The sequence below is a fragment of the Agelaius phoeniceus genome, chromosome 1 (genome assembly GCF_051311805.1).
Source record: "Agelaius phoeniceus isolate bAgePho1 chromosome 1, bAgePho1.hap1, whole genome shotgun sequence".
In the NCBI taxonomy this organism is placed as follows: Eukaryota; Metazoa; Chordata; class Aves; order Passeriformes; family Icteridae; genus Agelaius; species Agelaius phoeniceus.
This window is the reverse complement of record NC_135265.1, coordinates 57456699-57473379: the sequence shown is the minus strand read 5'-3', so window position 1 is coordinate 57473379 and position 16681 is coordinate 57456699. Positions and strand designations below refer to the sequence as shown.

Here is a 16681-nt window from a genome sequence, read left to right as displayed (position 1 = left end):
TTATTCTTGTTTTCCTCCCATGACAAATCCTAGGTGAGTGAGCAACTACATTTTTTGGTAGTTTTAGGATCTTCCTGAATTCCTTACTTTTTTTTCCCCTCCCAGGTCTCTTAAATAATTTGCATAATAAAAAAGTGATTATCAGTCACAAATAAGTAAAATCTCCTATATTTGCTATTCATAGTTATTGTCATATGACAAACAGAGAGTTACACAATAATATTATGCAGAAAATGAAATTCTCCTCCCACTGACTATTAAAAATAGCAAGAAAACAACCAACAGATATTTTCTGAAAATACTGTGATATTCAGAAAAGTTAAATCTGGCACAGAAAAAAAAAAAATTAGCAAATCAACAAGAGACTATAACACTACTGATTGGTGAACAGAAGGTACAAATATAAATGTTTTAACAACATATCATCCATAAAAAAGTATTTTTCCATACAATGTACATAAATTCTACTGTATTATCACTGTTCTGATAATGCAGCCTAGATGAGTGGAAGTCGGATTAACTTGTCTTGAAACTGTGTAATTTTTCTTAATCAGTTTTTCTTGTTTGAAACTGCTCTTCTTCAATGTACTTTTTTTCCCCTGATGGGGTGAAAAAAAATGTGTTGAATTATGTTTTCCTCAGACCTTAGCACAGACCACTGGATATGTATCTATGTATTCCTATGATTAGTTTTGGGGTACTTTCACGGTTTAAAGTATAATTTAGTAGTACTGGACTGTTGTTCATGATGCAATAAAAGAAGTTATCTATGAAATCCTTTTTATTACAGTTTATGCCACAAGTGCTTTTGTTCATCTGAGAACATTTTTTACAGGATTAGCCCAATAATGAATGTTACTAAAAGTATGCAAACAAAGTGCTTGAAGCTTCCAGAAATTTGTCTGAAATTCCCCCAGATGTGAGCCAGCAATTGAAAAGCTTCCTAAAATGACAGGAATATCTTCACACAGCAGGGACTGGCTACTAGAAGATGTAAATCTACATTTAGCATTTGGTTCATTCAATTCAGTGTTTGGACAAAGAAACAGCACACTCACTTTGCAAAACAGAAAATCTCCATAGATCCTGTGCACTAAGTCAATGGTCTTTCTAAAACTTCTGTTACCAGAAATATAACCAAGTTAAGCCAACATGGTTTAACAGTAAGTAGTACTATGGCTGTAGAGAAACATGACCAAGACTGCTTTTAGCCTTATAGAAGGCTCCTGCAGTGCAGCAGCTACAGAAAACTGGCTCTTATTTGTCACCTCTTAAAGGCTGCTGAACAATTAGTGGCCTGGAGTTTTCTAACTGCTCAAAGGCAGCTTTAACATATAGATATTTCTAATAAACAGTGTTCCCTGAACCTAGCAAGTTCAAAGACCATGTTCTGGGGTTTTTTGGTTTTTTTTGCTTATTCATTTGAATGGGTAAGCAAAAGAACAACTTCTGTAACATCCATCATGGACAGTACTCCTGGTTGTTATGACAATTAGACCTTGGACTCAGTATCATTTACAACCAATGCACAGAGTGGAAAGCGGAACAGCATTTCTTTTAACGTGTTATCCACTATTACTTACTGTACAGAGAATAGATCTTCCACTTGGAATGGAGAAGATGAAAGGTATATGCCTAGATAATCTAAGAGGCCAAGAATATAATCATTGAAATCATAATAATTTGAAATCAGCATACTGATTTCAAAGAATGCTAGTTATGTTGATCCCTAAATTCTGAATTTTCTACCTAAACGGATTTTTTCCTTTCTCATTATTATCACACAAACCTCACACACAAGGTGGCACCACATACATCTCTGATTTACAATTGAAAAGATCTGAAAATGGCATTTGGTTTTCTCAGATGAAAAACACTTTTTGAAATGGTACCTGAAAATGCCAGTGGACAATCCTGAAATTTCACGTCTCTTATCTCCTCTTACTGTCCCTTGGAGAAAGTGCACAATGGTTTTAACAATAGTGATGATGACTAGGTATTTTTATGTAACTTGTCTCTAAGAAAACAGAAAAAGTCCATATTTCTTCCTTTACCACTGTCCAAGTCCAGGTCTGGTCTTTCATTAGAAAACCATGCCATACTCCTGTACTCCAATTTTTTTAACTGATTAATTGCTAATTAAAAGCTAACTTAAAACTAAGAATCATTAAGCAGTACTTCCATTAGGGATTCACAATTTGCCATGCAAGTTGCAGTTGCTGAAATGATGAAAAGTATTTAAGATGCTGGAACTCTCTCTTGTTCCTCTGAAAGGTCACAGGATAGCAGAAACTGGTACATTACTGCACTGCTACTCTATTTCAGGGCTAGGAATAACATACAGAAGGTTTTGTATTAATAGATCAGATGGCACTCACATACTTCCACTATGTGCCAACCCATATCAAATTAGAACCATCCATCAAGGCAGGTGCTGAACTGAATTTCAAAATCAGGCAATCTTTTTTTTCCATCTGTAAATTGTATTTGGCACCACAGCAAAGAGAAACTAGTAACAGTTTATCCAAGACAACCTTCTGAGGCTAACATTCACAGCAGTTATCAATACTACAGGTCATGGGACAAAAATTAAATTGAATGATTACACTCAGTTGAACTGTACAGAGTTGAGAGAAATTATAGAACAAGATAATCTTAAAGCATAAAAAAAGGGAACACAGTCTTGGACATCAAGTCAAACAAGAAATCCCCCCACAGCTTAACTGCTAGATGGAAAAACTTTTCAAGCAGAAGACAATAGAACTAAGTCATAACTGATTTCTCCATTTTATGTAATACAGTGGAGCCAGGGATATGTTCCAGTCAACCAGTAACCCATGTGTTCCAGTCTTATTATGTTATGTGTAAAAGCAAGCACTATAATGATTTAAATGGTCCTCTTGACAAAATAATTAACAGGGTGCAGGTGAGAACAGGTGTGTAAGTTTGGAAAACTTCCAAATTCCACCAAATAAACTTACATATTCAACTTTCTCCTTCCCTTGGGGGCCAGTTTAAAACACTTTGGAGGTGGGAATTAGACTGCTGAGAGGTGTGACAGGAGGTAGACATATCCTGATGACCATGTTATGGCTAATATAATTTCTATAGGTTTTTGCTGGGTCTATTATTGTTAGGAAACATATTTTCAAAAATGGTCCCTGCACTTGGTATCTAAATAAATTTCTGATCTCCCTCTGGGAAAGAGTTCCATAGTTTCTTTTTATAATATAGGTTTAAATATTTCGTTTTATCAGTTTTACCTGCTTCTTTTCAGTTTACCTGAATATTTACCTGATTTACTTTCACTCCTTTTTGTAATATAAGATAAAAATTCCCATGGATTTAATTTCTTTATCTCAAATTTATATTGTTAACAGTTTATTCCTAATGCATCTTAGATATAAATATATTGTTTGACTAATGATATACTGGAGCAACTGCTAAGAAACAAAAAAAATCACTTCTCCAGGAAAAATGAATTGTATAGATCTGTGGAAAGAAAGCTGTAAAATAATCTTTCACTGTGAACCCCAAAAGACATGAAAAAGTTTGTGTCTGAGTCCAAGTAATTTGTCCTGAAAGTATTTGAAAACCAATTTAAAAAGTCAGACAATATTTTGTGTGCATGGATACTATGAAGTCCTGTGATTTACCTGCACTGCCCAGAGGTAGTCCAGACGCAGTTTCAAGTCCACCTGTCTTGAATGCAGTGCTAAAGCACAAGAAAATAGCAAAATAGCTAGTATTGGTTCATAGCCACGCATGTAAAAGGAGCCGCCCCTTAAAAAGACGAAGAAAATAAATGTGTTATTCCAGGTCTAATACCTAACACTGCACATTTAATATCAGATCCTTAGTTTAGAACACATGGGTACCTCCTAATCACTAGGCTCATCTGGGCAGGGAGATGGGTGAGAGTACATCTGACCACTGCATCACACCAACATGCAACTCTTGAGGATTTTTAGATGCTATGCATTATTGTAATGTGTGTGCATGTTTTTAATTAGAAAATATAAAAACATTGAAAAGCTCAAAAGCTTTATTGAAATTGCGATTGATTGAGGGCTGCTGAAATATGGCAGTTAAGTTTTTAACTGTGTTTTTCTATTCCATAGGATAGCTAGACTGCAGAGTGTTCAGCTGGGGTGCATTAGTATAAAACTACAGAACAATGGGGCAACAGTTGCCAGCTCCCAAAAGCTGCTCCCCTGTTGATGGATGTTACTAGGTCCTACAATTGTTGGGGAAAGGATGACTGATGTGTTTCTTATGCTCTACTCCTAGGCAGCACTGAACACTAGAGGACAATTCAGAAATAAGTAGTCAATGTGTGACTATCTATAGAAAATTACCCGTTGCTTAATTTTGCAAGATACTTACCCCACTGCTTTTCTGTAACCACTGAGTTCCAGAATAACTATGTACAAAATTGTAACAAAAAGCAGGAGAATAATTTTTGGCAAGGAAGATACACGTAGAAATATTGCCAAGGTGAGAGTCCCCACTACACAGGAAAGGAAAGCATAGTGGGCTGTGTCACATGGAAGTTCATTCATTGTTTTATTTGTTCCACCAGGAGAAATTATAACTATTGAGCTGCTGGAATTGGTATTCCAAACCCAAGGCATGCAGCCAACCTAGAAAAGACAGGAGAGGTGAGAAGGGAAGAATGTTAAATATGAAATAAACAGAAATGTAGTTGCTATGGAGGCTGACTGTAGTTCATTGCTAATTGGAAAAAATATGCCTGTGGAGTTCCCACTAAGCTCAATGCTGTATTAAAATCTCCTTTTCCTGCAATGCTCCACTGAGTTTTAGGGGAGAGACACAATTTGTTAATTAGATGCCAATAAGGGCAACCAACTGAAGCGTGGGCTTAGTTGAATAGTATCCCTTTCAGTGTTCAAACCTAAGAGATTCTCAAGCCAGGATATTCCTGCAAAATTAAGGAACTTCAGTTAACATTTTATTTGGCCATGCAGGTGAAAAAGGCTCTTTTACAGAGCACAGAGATAAATTATTGTTTTGCTGACTATGTAAATCACATAAACTTCAATTACTTAAATACAAAATAAAATATTTTATTGAGTGAAAAACTAAACATAACATCTTTTCCCATGTCACAGCTACTTCTGCTGTCACATATGTTTCAAATACAAGGACTCATCTTTAATTATCCCTGTCATTTCATTATCCAAGGAGTTCCATTTCCTTCTTATGCTAGGAAATAAAATTTTTTCATATATCTCTTATGGGAAATTTGGGGAAATCTAACCTGCTTTTCCTAAAGAAAATATCATGTACATATCTCAGAGCTGTTACCCAAGGAAGAGAGGAATTTCTAGCAAATAGTGCAAGTCCCTAGAGCTCCAGTTTTAACTGCAGTCCAACCTTCACCCCTTACAAAGGAAAAGGATAAGAGTTATTATAAGTAGGGGAGAGTAGGATTGTAGTGTGAAATTGATTTAACAGGCACCATCACATAAGCCCTGCCCTGTACTTAAACATCTCTTTTGAAGTGCATTATAAGACCTTTTTATTTCATCCCAACCACTGACAATGAAATTTTATAGCATGTTGTAAAGTAACTGACATCCTGAAGGGTGATTAAACCATGTATTTTAGAAGGGGTTGTATTAACTTAAAAAGTTGAGATATAATACATAAACAAATGTGAGTTAAACTCATAATAGGTAACACTATGAAATGAGATTGGGAAAGTGAAATGAAAAATCCCTTTTAATAGTATTTTGTTCAATATCCTTAAAAATGCTTTCATAAAATTATCCAAAAACATACACGTGCATGAGGGCTTCATCAGTGATCTGGATTTCACTCAGGAAAATATCATCTGTTATACAACCAGTAGTGGAACGTCAACATCTAGCTCTTCTGACAGATGACAATTCTAGAGGCATTACTTTGCAGGAACTAATAATTTCTACTGATTAAACATTTCTACTTAGGTTATAAGTTATTTTTGTTCAGGAATGAATTATGTTCTAAGTTGTAACTGAATGATCATTCCCTTATTGGAGGTCAGAACTTCTGAATTTTAATTTGTTTTCCACTGTTGTTCAGCACTGCCTTAGGGCTTACGATGTCTATTTCTCATTCTCACTAACTTTAAGTGGCAGCAATGGTGCTTGTTTCATTTGGTCAAAGTAAGGGTTAGATCTGTGGAGGCTGATTCACAAAGGTTTTAGCTGTAATAACTTTCATGTTAATTCCAAAGTCAGATACACAGAATTTGCTGAGAAGCTAGCCTGGAATCACTGCCAAGCTCTATGCATTTTGTGCTTATGTCCACCTTAGGAACCATATATGCATCTGTGTGCTATTAGGGCTGTGTGTTACTCACACAGATGATGTTCAGGAATTCCCAGAAATGTCTCAACATCAGCAATTCTTGGTTCCTCTCAGGACATTTGAATCCACAGAAAAGGAACTGTTGGCCCAGTCAGTTCATGGGGATAAGCCAGTTATTATGTTCTCAGGGCAGGTCCAGGGACAAGTGAATACACAAAATACAAAATACAAAATATGGGGCTCGGCATCTCAGCACTGAAGCTCATGTCTTCTTGGTCAGAACACATTGTCAAATTCCTGCAGAGAAGCATAATTTGAAACATCTGCCTTCTCAGCATTTCCAGTTGTGTTTCATGTGCTATTTTTATGTGGATTCTTTCCTTTGAGTACCCTAACATGTTTAATGCATTACCATTAGCAGCCAAAATGCTAAAGATGAGTGCTAGGAATTGGTCAAGGCAATTGACTGACAAATACTTAGGTGGAAGTTTGAAGACCATTTCAGTTGAAGTTGATCATGTTGAACTCTCTGCTAATCTACAGGAAAGGAAGCTCAATTTTCAGAAGTATTGAGCACATTCACTTCAAATAACAAGCTTTTTAGACATTGGATATGAATGGATCATATCAGAAGCACAATGTAAGCACCTCTTCTTTTTACACAAAACTGTCAATATTTTAAGATCTCTCTATCTTTTCTGATCTGCCTGGACTAAAAATATCCCCATTATTACACAGAGGTATCTTCTATAAGTTGTCACATAGAAATAGTTATCTTGTTTTGACACCATGCCTTGTCTGTCACAAAATATTAGCCATTGAACTAGTAAGCAAGTTGAACATTTAAAAAATGCTTTTCCCATGAAGTACATGACACCAGCAGTCTACATGATGCTAAAGTTTCAAATACAAATTTATATTGAGTTTGAATAGGTATTATCTGTGTAATTTGCTAATGGCTTTGCCATTCCTAATTCAATACATTGTCTCAGGCCAATGAAAATCCCAATTGCAGCAAAGGGGTTTAGTTTTGAAGAAGCATGCTCTGCAAATATGAAGAATAAAACAAATAGGAATTCATCAGATAAGAATATGGTATGTATTTAAGGGATCTCACAAGTATGTTCTTTAAACACAATGTTAATTTAAGTGAAACTTGATTTAAATACTCACCACACAGCCTTGAGCCACAGAGTATATTAAGATCACAATAAAAATACACAAAATGGTACGAATTTGTATTGTCAGGCACCCTGGAAAACACTAAAAAAGAAAAAAAAAGTATATATAAAATATTTAAAGTATTTTAAAGTGGGGTTGTTATTTTTTAGTAGTCTATAAAGAGAAGTGAATAAGGGATACAGAAATTTCACCTGTACTGCAAATTATGAAATTGCAGTTATTGTTGTGGAGTAACTGTTAGTGTCTAAGTGTATTTTAATGGTAATTACAGTTTTGGGGATAATAAATGTAAAACTACTATTGCTATATATTATTTCTCACTATGATTAAAACTCTTAGAAATTTTTAGTTGTATGTCTACTCATGATGCAAATAATATTCTAGGATGGCATTTGATTTTGCTCTCATGGGGAAAGTATCCAAAGCAACTTTTGAGTTGCAAATTTTCAGCTCCTTTGCCTTGCAAATTGTGATCCAAGAGAACATACTTTGATAGCATAGAATTTTGGAATGGTATACGTGTCTTCTGCTAAATAGGCAGGTGAAATACCAGGGTAGTTTTAATTATTGCGACTCATAAAAATATTGAATTTTTCAGAAACAGCAGTAGACAACAAAAATATCTGGTGAAATGGAGTCTTGAAAACGTTTTGTTTATCTCCACTTTTAGCCTGATTCCATTTGTCACACTATTAAGCGTAAGTTCTTGCTGCTATGAAGCCTGTGGCAGAATGTGAGAGAGGAAGGGTAAGTCTGTCAGGCTGCGCACATTAGGCCTGTTCCAGTCATTCTGATCAACTCTGCTTCCAGGTAAAGCTGCTTTCCTTCCTTTCCTCTTGCACTAAGAATATTTGGGGCTTCTATTATCTACTAGATGTATCTTTCAGACCACAGGACTTCTTCTAGTGACTTCAAGGGTCAAGGATACAATCCAAGAAACAGTCAGATTTAAAGTGGGGACTATCCTGTGTTCTTTAAAAGGAGGAAGCTCAGATTTTTCAAGGTTGAATTTCACTTAAGGGTAAATGGAGTGAGCAAACACCTGACTTTTGGATGAAAGTCAACAGTTTTGAAGAAAAGCTGTTCATTTCATGGGTATCACCAGCCTCAAAAACATAGCTTCCAGCAGGTAGCCTAGCAGTCAGAGAAAGACTACTGTAGCCTTCAGAATACAGCAATTACAGAAAAAAAAAAAAAAGTAAGCATGAATCTACAAATATATTCTAGCTTCTATATAGTTTAAGTCCATGTAAACATAGGCGTGGAGCAATCAATATATCAGTAGTAGAATTGTATTATAGATCTGAGTTAATTTTCTACACCAGTGTAAGTACTAGCATCAATAAAATAGATTGGGATACCTGGGGTATATCACCTTAAATAAAACTGAGCATATTGAAGAAAAAATAGCTCAAATTATAGGAATCTGAGATTGAAAAGCTGTGTTTCAAGGGAGATAGAGCAATGTTCAAAATTACAGTATGAAAAAAGACTATTTCTGCATTTGTTCATCACTATCATACAGTTCTGATTGGAAGGGACCTCAGGGTGCTCAAAAGTACTGTCTGCCTTGAACCTCAGAGTCTCAGGGCAATTTTTGCAGAGTTGGTTACTCCTCCTGTGTCATTGCACAGCATTGTTTCTTCTTAGGACCTGGACTTTGCAATATACATTCTATAGTTATAAGATTCCTGTTTGTCCATTCTGTTAACCTATCCAGAACCCTCTCAATAATCATCCTGCCAGCTGTACTCACAAAATTGTATTCATATGAAAACATGACATGAGTATTTGCCATGTCCTCCTCCAGGCTGTTGATAAAAATGCCTGACAGGATAGGATCCAGGATAAACTCCTGTAGTATCGCACTTACACTGGTTTCAAAGTAACCATAAAGTGCTATGCTCTGAATGTGATTATCCCCATAGTATTTTACCCATCAAACTGTCCACTTAACTAGACAGACCAGAATCCTATATACAAGTGAGGTGGAACTTATGTGGTTTTATCCATATAAATAAAATACAAAATAATTTTGCTTGAAGAAAAAATATTTATTCCATTAATTAAGATTGCAACCAAATAAGCTGTCTATTGCTTATTAAAGAGATAATACCCGTGGTTTGAAGATAATGCTGAATGGTTAATAGGGATAAAGCAAAATATGGATTCAAACATCACATGTCCTGACACATTGCACAGACAATTTTTTTGATCTGTGTAGCACATACATGTTCTAAATGTTGACATGCTAGGCTATTGGGTTAAAATGGTAAACAGACCTTTAAAAGATAAAGTATGAGACATGTCTGAATTAAAATTCTGACACTATTAAGATTTATACTTCTGACTTTATGTCATTCTAAATTATATCGACACTTTTATGATTGCATAGAATTTTGGGCTTCATTTTCTTTATTTGAGAAATATATATTAACTAAATAAGTAGTGTCAAATTACCAAAATTTTAGGTAATGAGTACAGTAAAATATTATTAACGTACTTCTATGAGTGAGGTATTTAATGCTAAAGCATGGAGAAGCTAAGTCACTTGCACAGTGTAAAAGAGCAAGTCAGTGCCATAAAACTGATTAAAATAGGGGAATGATTGTTTTACAATTGTATATCCATTATCCACATAATATTAATTTTAATTATTATAAGACTTTTTTTGCCATAAAGCTTTAAATTGTGATATTCTAAGGTTTTATATTTCTTTATTTTTCTAATGCTGGATTTGATCCTGTATAGTATTGAATCTCTGGAAGAACCTGGAATAAATACAAATTTTCTTGACTGACAAAACAGATGGAATACTTCTTATGTTTGCACTAGCCCCAGGTAAATTTTATAAAGAGAAGTAACTTGCTACAAACTTAGTCTGCATTTCTATGATCTATACAGAGAAGAACAGATGATAAACTACTCTGCCCTAATAAAAAAAAGAGATCATCAAAGTTACTCACAAAAAATTTTGTAAGTTCATAAATAAGGTTCTTTTCAGCACCTGATACTTGGCTGATATACTATTTATGTTCCCATGAAAACACATGCTTTTCTTCTGCCAAAGGACACTTTTTAAAACTAAAATTAGTGTGTCCAAATCAGAAAAGCTCATTAAATGAGTAGGCGTTTTTTCCTGATATTTGTCTGAAAAGACTAAATTTATATTAATCCAGTAGAGATTTCTTTCATCAGAAAATTAGCCTGTAGATGTTGTATTCTGGTCTGGCATACCTATTTCTCCCCTAAAACAACCAAATGTCCTTCTGCATCATTACTCTTGTGAAAATATAATGCAGGAGAATTAATCATTACTGAAGGTTTTTAAAAGGCCAAGGATTGTGTGTGTGCAAAACATTGTGCTTCACCATCAAAACAGCTGCTGTTTTGACAGGAAAAATTTTGAAAACAGAGGGGATGTTAGCAGGACTTTACACCCAGACCAGCTGGAATGAAAGGGAGGACTATTGTGCTGTGTAGTCAGAAAGGAGTAAAAGTCAGGTTAAAGCAGTTGATTTAAACACAGTATTTAGTGGTAGGTGCTCAGGGAAGATTTAGTAAAAAACAAAGGTTAGAATTAATGGCACTGAATGCTACACTGCTGTAACGATTACTCATGTAAACAGTCTACTTTCAGATGATTGGTCTTTGGTTTTCAAGTGTCTAATACATTACTTAATAAGGAACTTTAAACACATAAATTTCAGACTCTATGAATCTGTGAAGCATACACTGATGGCTTCATATTCCAAAGAACAAACATATCATGGACACCAAAGGGAAGAATAGTCACAAAATCTTAAATCACTTACTTGTACTCGTGTGACATGTAGGTACATAATACAAGCCACTAGGAAGCATATGCAAAACACCAGGAGAACAAGAACTACGGTACTCCTAGAATCAAAACACAATAGAAGTAATGCAATGCAACTCAGTAACATGTGAGAACAAACTACAGCTAGGGGTCCTTCTAAAACAGTATTTTATAAATGGTGGAGGATGTCCTCCTCAACCTTGCTGTTATACTAACCATCACAGTGCAAATTAAGCAGTGATGTCCACTGCTCTCAAAACTATGAAATTAGTAAATGCTCTTGTAAATGGTCCCCGCTCTGATGACAGAAGGAAGATCAAAGAACCTCAAAAATTCAAATGTATGGTAGTCAAGAGAGACACTTTCTAATTGTAGGCTAGTGCAGAATATTCAGCATGATGTCTTCCAAGGAGAGTGTGTAACTCAATTACTTGGCCTTGGCAGTGATGTTAACAGTTACCAGATACTTTTTCTGTCTCATTCCTCTTTCTCAAAGATTCAGAAATCAATGGTCATCCAATTTGGACACTTAGCAAGTCAAATAAAATCAGAGAAACCTGTCTTTTAATGAAACAGAACAACTCCCTCATTTTGAGTCTTCCTAAATGGTCAGACAAATCTTATGTTTCAAAAAGATGATTTAATAATTCTTAAATTCTTAATCTTCCCTCTTCTGATCTATCAAAATAGGCTTGTTCTTAATGAGAAGAGTGGTGCAAACCAAGAACTTTCTCCAGAAAACTTCTTTTGGAAAAGTACCTTATGGATGTAAGCAAGCTGACAGAAATTAGTCCACCAGTGTGGGTGCATTTGATTTCTGCTCAGGGACAGCCTGGTCGCATGCCAGGGCTGTATGACAGCAGCATAACATGATCTTCACACCTTCTTTTCTTACTTGTGAGGACAAACCAGTCAGTCCACAAGCCATGTGAACAATGGATTCAGGCAGTTATGTATCTGTGCCCTTAACGATTACAGGAAAAAGATTGTTTTCTAGCAGCAGAAGTGTGAAATTCTCCTGTAGAGTTTCTAACTATTTGACTTTGTTTCAAATTAATGTAACAGTCTGTACTGATACAGGAACTGGAAGAATTGTGTGGTGTACTATGTACTTCCCCAGAATGGGAAGGTGACTCTGGGTACTTTTAGTGTGGACTCTGAATAGAAGTACTAATCAAGGCAGGATCTCATGCCTTTAGAGGTTTCCCTTGCATCCAGGATGCTAGAAAAGAACGCAGGGGACATGTCTGCAACAACATCTTGTAACGTAGCAATAGCTGACAACTGACAGTAGTGCTGAGTGGCACCCTGACAGACATTCAGGTTGGCATCTAAAAAGGGCTACATTGCTTTTTTGAAAAGTAAACACAGAATTGGACATTAGAAGGGTTCCTAGTCAGGGCTTTTAGTGGCTACACTGCATATGTGCCTCCATAATTGGACAGCTTAGGTTGACAGGAACGTAGCCTTACTTTGACCACCTCCATCTGGGAATAGAAAATGTGTCTTTAGTTGAGAAGCTGTTTTGCTCAAAAGATGATAAGAACTGTGAGAATAGCAAGTCTATTGACTTTCCTACAACATTTTCTTGTCTAGATGGCCAACCTCCTCCTTGAAATATATATATATATATAACTTCTCCCATTAGGGTAGCATATTACAAGCCTTGTATTGGCTTTTGCATTCTCTTGCCACACGTATAACTACTTTGGCAATCTAAATAGCAGCTTAAAGCTCCAAACTTGGGAAAGTGGAGAAAGTCCTATACTTCCAAAGTTTTAATTTAGCTCATGTTTGCATCTGTGTCACAGCAAGGGAAGAGCCCAAGAAGAATTTGGCTATATGAAGCCACCACTCAGGCACTGGAAGAAAGAACTTAGGAGCATTCAGTGGGTGGCTTTTTTAACTAACCCAGTCCATCTTCATTACGTTTTATGGTGATATTCTTCTGGAGCTTTTGTGTCAGATCACTACTTAAACTGAAGCTCTGCCCATCTGTTTTAAAGTGACAGTAGTTTTTTGAAAGGCTATTATATGATTCTTAGAAATTCAGTCTAGTTTCAACTACACTAATACACTTTGTTTCTATTTGTTCAAAACTGCTATGTACTGCAGCTGTGGCTTATTGAAGAAGAAGGTGAAAGACTTCTTAATCATGCTCCAATTAGTCAGCAGAGTCATTAGTCTGGAAATGGTGTAAATGATGACTAAGTTACTGTGAATTCTTTAGATGAAAAGTACTATATTACAAATTAGTGTTTCTATTTTATTAACATGAATAAACTTTTTCAATCTTTCAACTAGAAATAATAGAATATAGAAGTATTATTCTAACTGGAGATTTGTGAATAGAAAGGACCATAATTTAAATGGAATTTCCAAAAGCATTATCCTGTAGCTAGTTCTATTCCCCCTGAAGTAGTTATGAAAGTGAGTAAATTTCATTCTTAATGCTTTGATATTCTAATCTGAAAAAAGTTCATTATTCATAATTTTTATACCTTATACACAATTCTATCTACCTCTAGATTTGAAAGGGGTCTAATTATTTTTTATTTAGTAAGCACTCACATAGAACTGACAAAATCTGAGGTAATCACTAACTAATCACTCAACAATAGGCATAGGACACCTCCTAAACACACCACTTGGTTATGTTTACTTAAGTGCAGTCAAGGTTGGACTACAAGTTGTATGTGCAAAGCCAAAATACACACTAGGCAGTTTATGTAGGGATAGTGTTGATACCAAAAACTTCAATGAATGCTATAAATGCAGGCCTCAATGCAGCTGGATGGGTACTTTCAGTTCCCATTAAACTCTGCAGGGTTTTATCTCTGTTGCTATCAATACCAGTACTTAATCCAAAGTAGCACAAACACATTTAGAAAAGCTGCTGTAACACCTTTGTTTGTAATGCAGAAATACTTTAAATAAGTTAAAAATAACCACTAAATTTTAAATAAACACTGAAATATATCTTTTTCCTCTGAGTGCATGCTACTACAAAATAAAAAAAAAAATAGTGAAAAGTATCTTCTGTGGACAAATTAAAGAGATAACAATTAGACTGAGAGGCATACTAACAGAGACTCTCCCATGTGAAGTCCCCATTACTGTTCCAAAGACTTTAATTTTTGACCTGTGCAGGATGTCTGAGGATGTTCCACTTCGAGTTATGATGGCAAAAGACAGAAACTTACTGTGGTATTATTAGAAGGTAGACAAGGCCAAATAAGGCAGCTAGAATTAGTGAGAGAACTACAGCACTGGTGAAGTACTCATCCTGAAGCTGGTGGTACTGTTAAAGAAAGGAAGAAGTGAAGACAGTAAATATTTCATGTATACCAAGACACCTACACTTGTCCATTCTCAGTAAGAAAAAACTGTATCCTAAAATAAAACAAGCCCCTGCTTAGTTAAAAACATGATGGCTTAATTTGCACTGAAAAAACAGATGACGGAAGTCTACATAAGATTTTCCTTGACAGACTTCTCTTTCACCTTGTAACTAGTCAAAATGGGTTTAGGCTCAGATATAAGTTTATCTTTTTGAGAAAAAAAATCAGCCACTTTGAACTAGGAGGGGGTGGCCCTCCTTCTGTTTACTCATCATGATAAAAGGCCATAGACTCCTTGCTGCTGCTTTCAAGTTCTTTCACCTCAGCTGCTCAGGACAGGACTCTAATGAGTGGACTTGGAGGCAGCTGCTAATGAGATACATGTGCTCAGTTTGGAGCAGCTACTGTTCCTGATTCCACTAAGCTACAGTATTAATGAGAGAAAGTTTCCAGGGGTTGAAACACAAAAGTGTTGTCTCAGAAAGACCCAAAGTTCAATGTCATTTACAGCAGACTTTTTATTTTGAAACAAAAAAGTTACAGCCTAATAATAAATTACTTTGGAAACTTGAACACAAAATTTATACTTTAAACCTTAAAAAATTTGGATCCAGTATGGCACACAGCCTTCTAACTTGAAGCAGTAGTGACCTGAAATCTTAGACTATATAGTGACTTACAGTGGAAAAATAAATATTACTGCCAAATTAATGCAAAACCATACTACTTTTGTTTTTTCAAACACATAAAGTAAAGGCTGTAGATACAAATAATTTGTATTCACAAAAAATACTCCTACAAGGTAGGAACAATTGTTTCCTGATATGCATGTTTGTATGGTCTGAGTAAATCCCCTGCTTTCAGCACTGCCACACTGGTATAATATTGCAACCTTGTCCAGAGATTTAATGTTTGGGTTTTTTTTTTTTTTTTTTGTTTGCTTGTTCTTTGTTTTTTTTTTATATTTTCTAGAATTTCTGGATCAATACTTACCAGGCTACCTATACATCTTGTCAATAAGACTTCTCCAAAGCAGATGAGTGAGTAGGCAGACACATTGCAATGAGACAGCATTAAACAAGTGACAGACAGTTTGGAGAACAAAAAGAAAGACCAAAACACAGGATATATAACACGGGGTAGGATACTGACAAGTAGGACAATATCTATCATGGCAATGGTTCCCTGAATGGGGAATAATGAGCATTGACTCCATGATTGCACAAGGCTGATCAATTGCTTTATTAAGCTATACTTTATTATACTATACTCTTAGAAACTCGTAACCCTTACAGACTGTCCAGTACAGCTTACCCTAATTAGTCAATCAATCCAAACATCATACAGTCTCCAATTAAGAAATCACCCTTTGGTAAACAATCTCCATAACACATTCCACATGTGCACAACAGGTGTAGCAAATGGAGATAAGAACTGTTTCTCATTCTCTACCTGAACTTTCTCACAGCTTTTCACAACTTCCCAGGAAAATCCTGGGAGAGAACTATGTCTCTCTCTGTACAGAGGATATGTGATTACCACAAATACCAATCTTTCTTTTAATCCCCTTCAAGTGTTTCCATAGAAGGTAGAAATAATGTCACCCTCTAAACTGAGAAACAGTCCAGTGGAGTATTTAAAGATAGTGAGTAGAATTTAAACATTGCATGAAACCCGAACAAAAACCACAGTGCTAATTGGCATATGGTCAGTGAAATCAGTAAAAAAAATTTTAAACTCCCTTACTTTTTTTTCACGTTCAATTTGCTTATACTTCAAGGTAATGAAATTCAAGTCAGCCATCTCAGACTCAGTTTGCCGGGCCTCTATCAAGCGGCTGATATATCTGTTCACTCGAGTTCCTGGAGTGCTGTATACAATATTGTTAGAAAAAGAGGAACGATTCCTGAGTTTTTCAGAGGCTGTCCTTAATGCTCTCCTCTGTAATATGGATAAAGAAAGAAGCACAGATTTTATTAGCACTGAGATTTTGCATTGCTGTTCATATTACCTCAAGCTCACA

At 35.6% G+C, this 16681-nt stretch overlaps 1 protein-coding gene across 3 annotated transcripts in view; it reads right to left on the bottom strand.

The window, feature by feature from the left end:
* Positions 1 to 16681, bottom strand: part of ADCY1 (adenylate cyclase 1) — a 161156-nt gene that overhangs the window by 24443 nt on the left and 120032 nt on the right. For 2 of the 3 annotated variants that reach the window (XR_013182603.1, XM_054642300.2), the window contains exons 9-14: positions 16405 to 16599; positions 14521 to 14618; positions 11313 to 11397; positions 7489 to 7578; positions 4387 to 4643; positions 3657 to 3783 (exon numbers count right to left, since the gene is read on the bottom strand). Coding sequence is in view for 2 of the 3 variants with exons in the window: in XM_054642300.2 (XP_054498275.1) it covers positions 3657 to 3783; positions 4387 to 4643; positions 7489 to 7578; positions 11313 to 11397; positions 14521 to 14618; positions 16405 to 16599 (852 nt within the window). In the remaining variant the exon portion in view is untranslated. The remainder of the gene's footprint in view (positions 1 to 3656; positions 3784 to 4386; positions 4644 to 7488; positions 7579 to 11312; positions 11398 to 14520; positions 14619 to 16404; positions 16600 to 16681) is intronic. The other variant, XM_077179438.1, reaches the window with a different exon arrangement.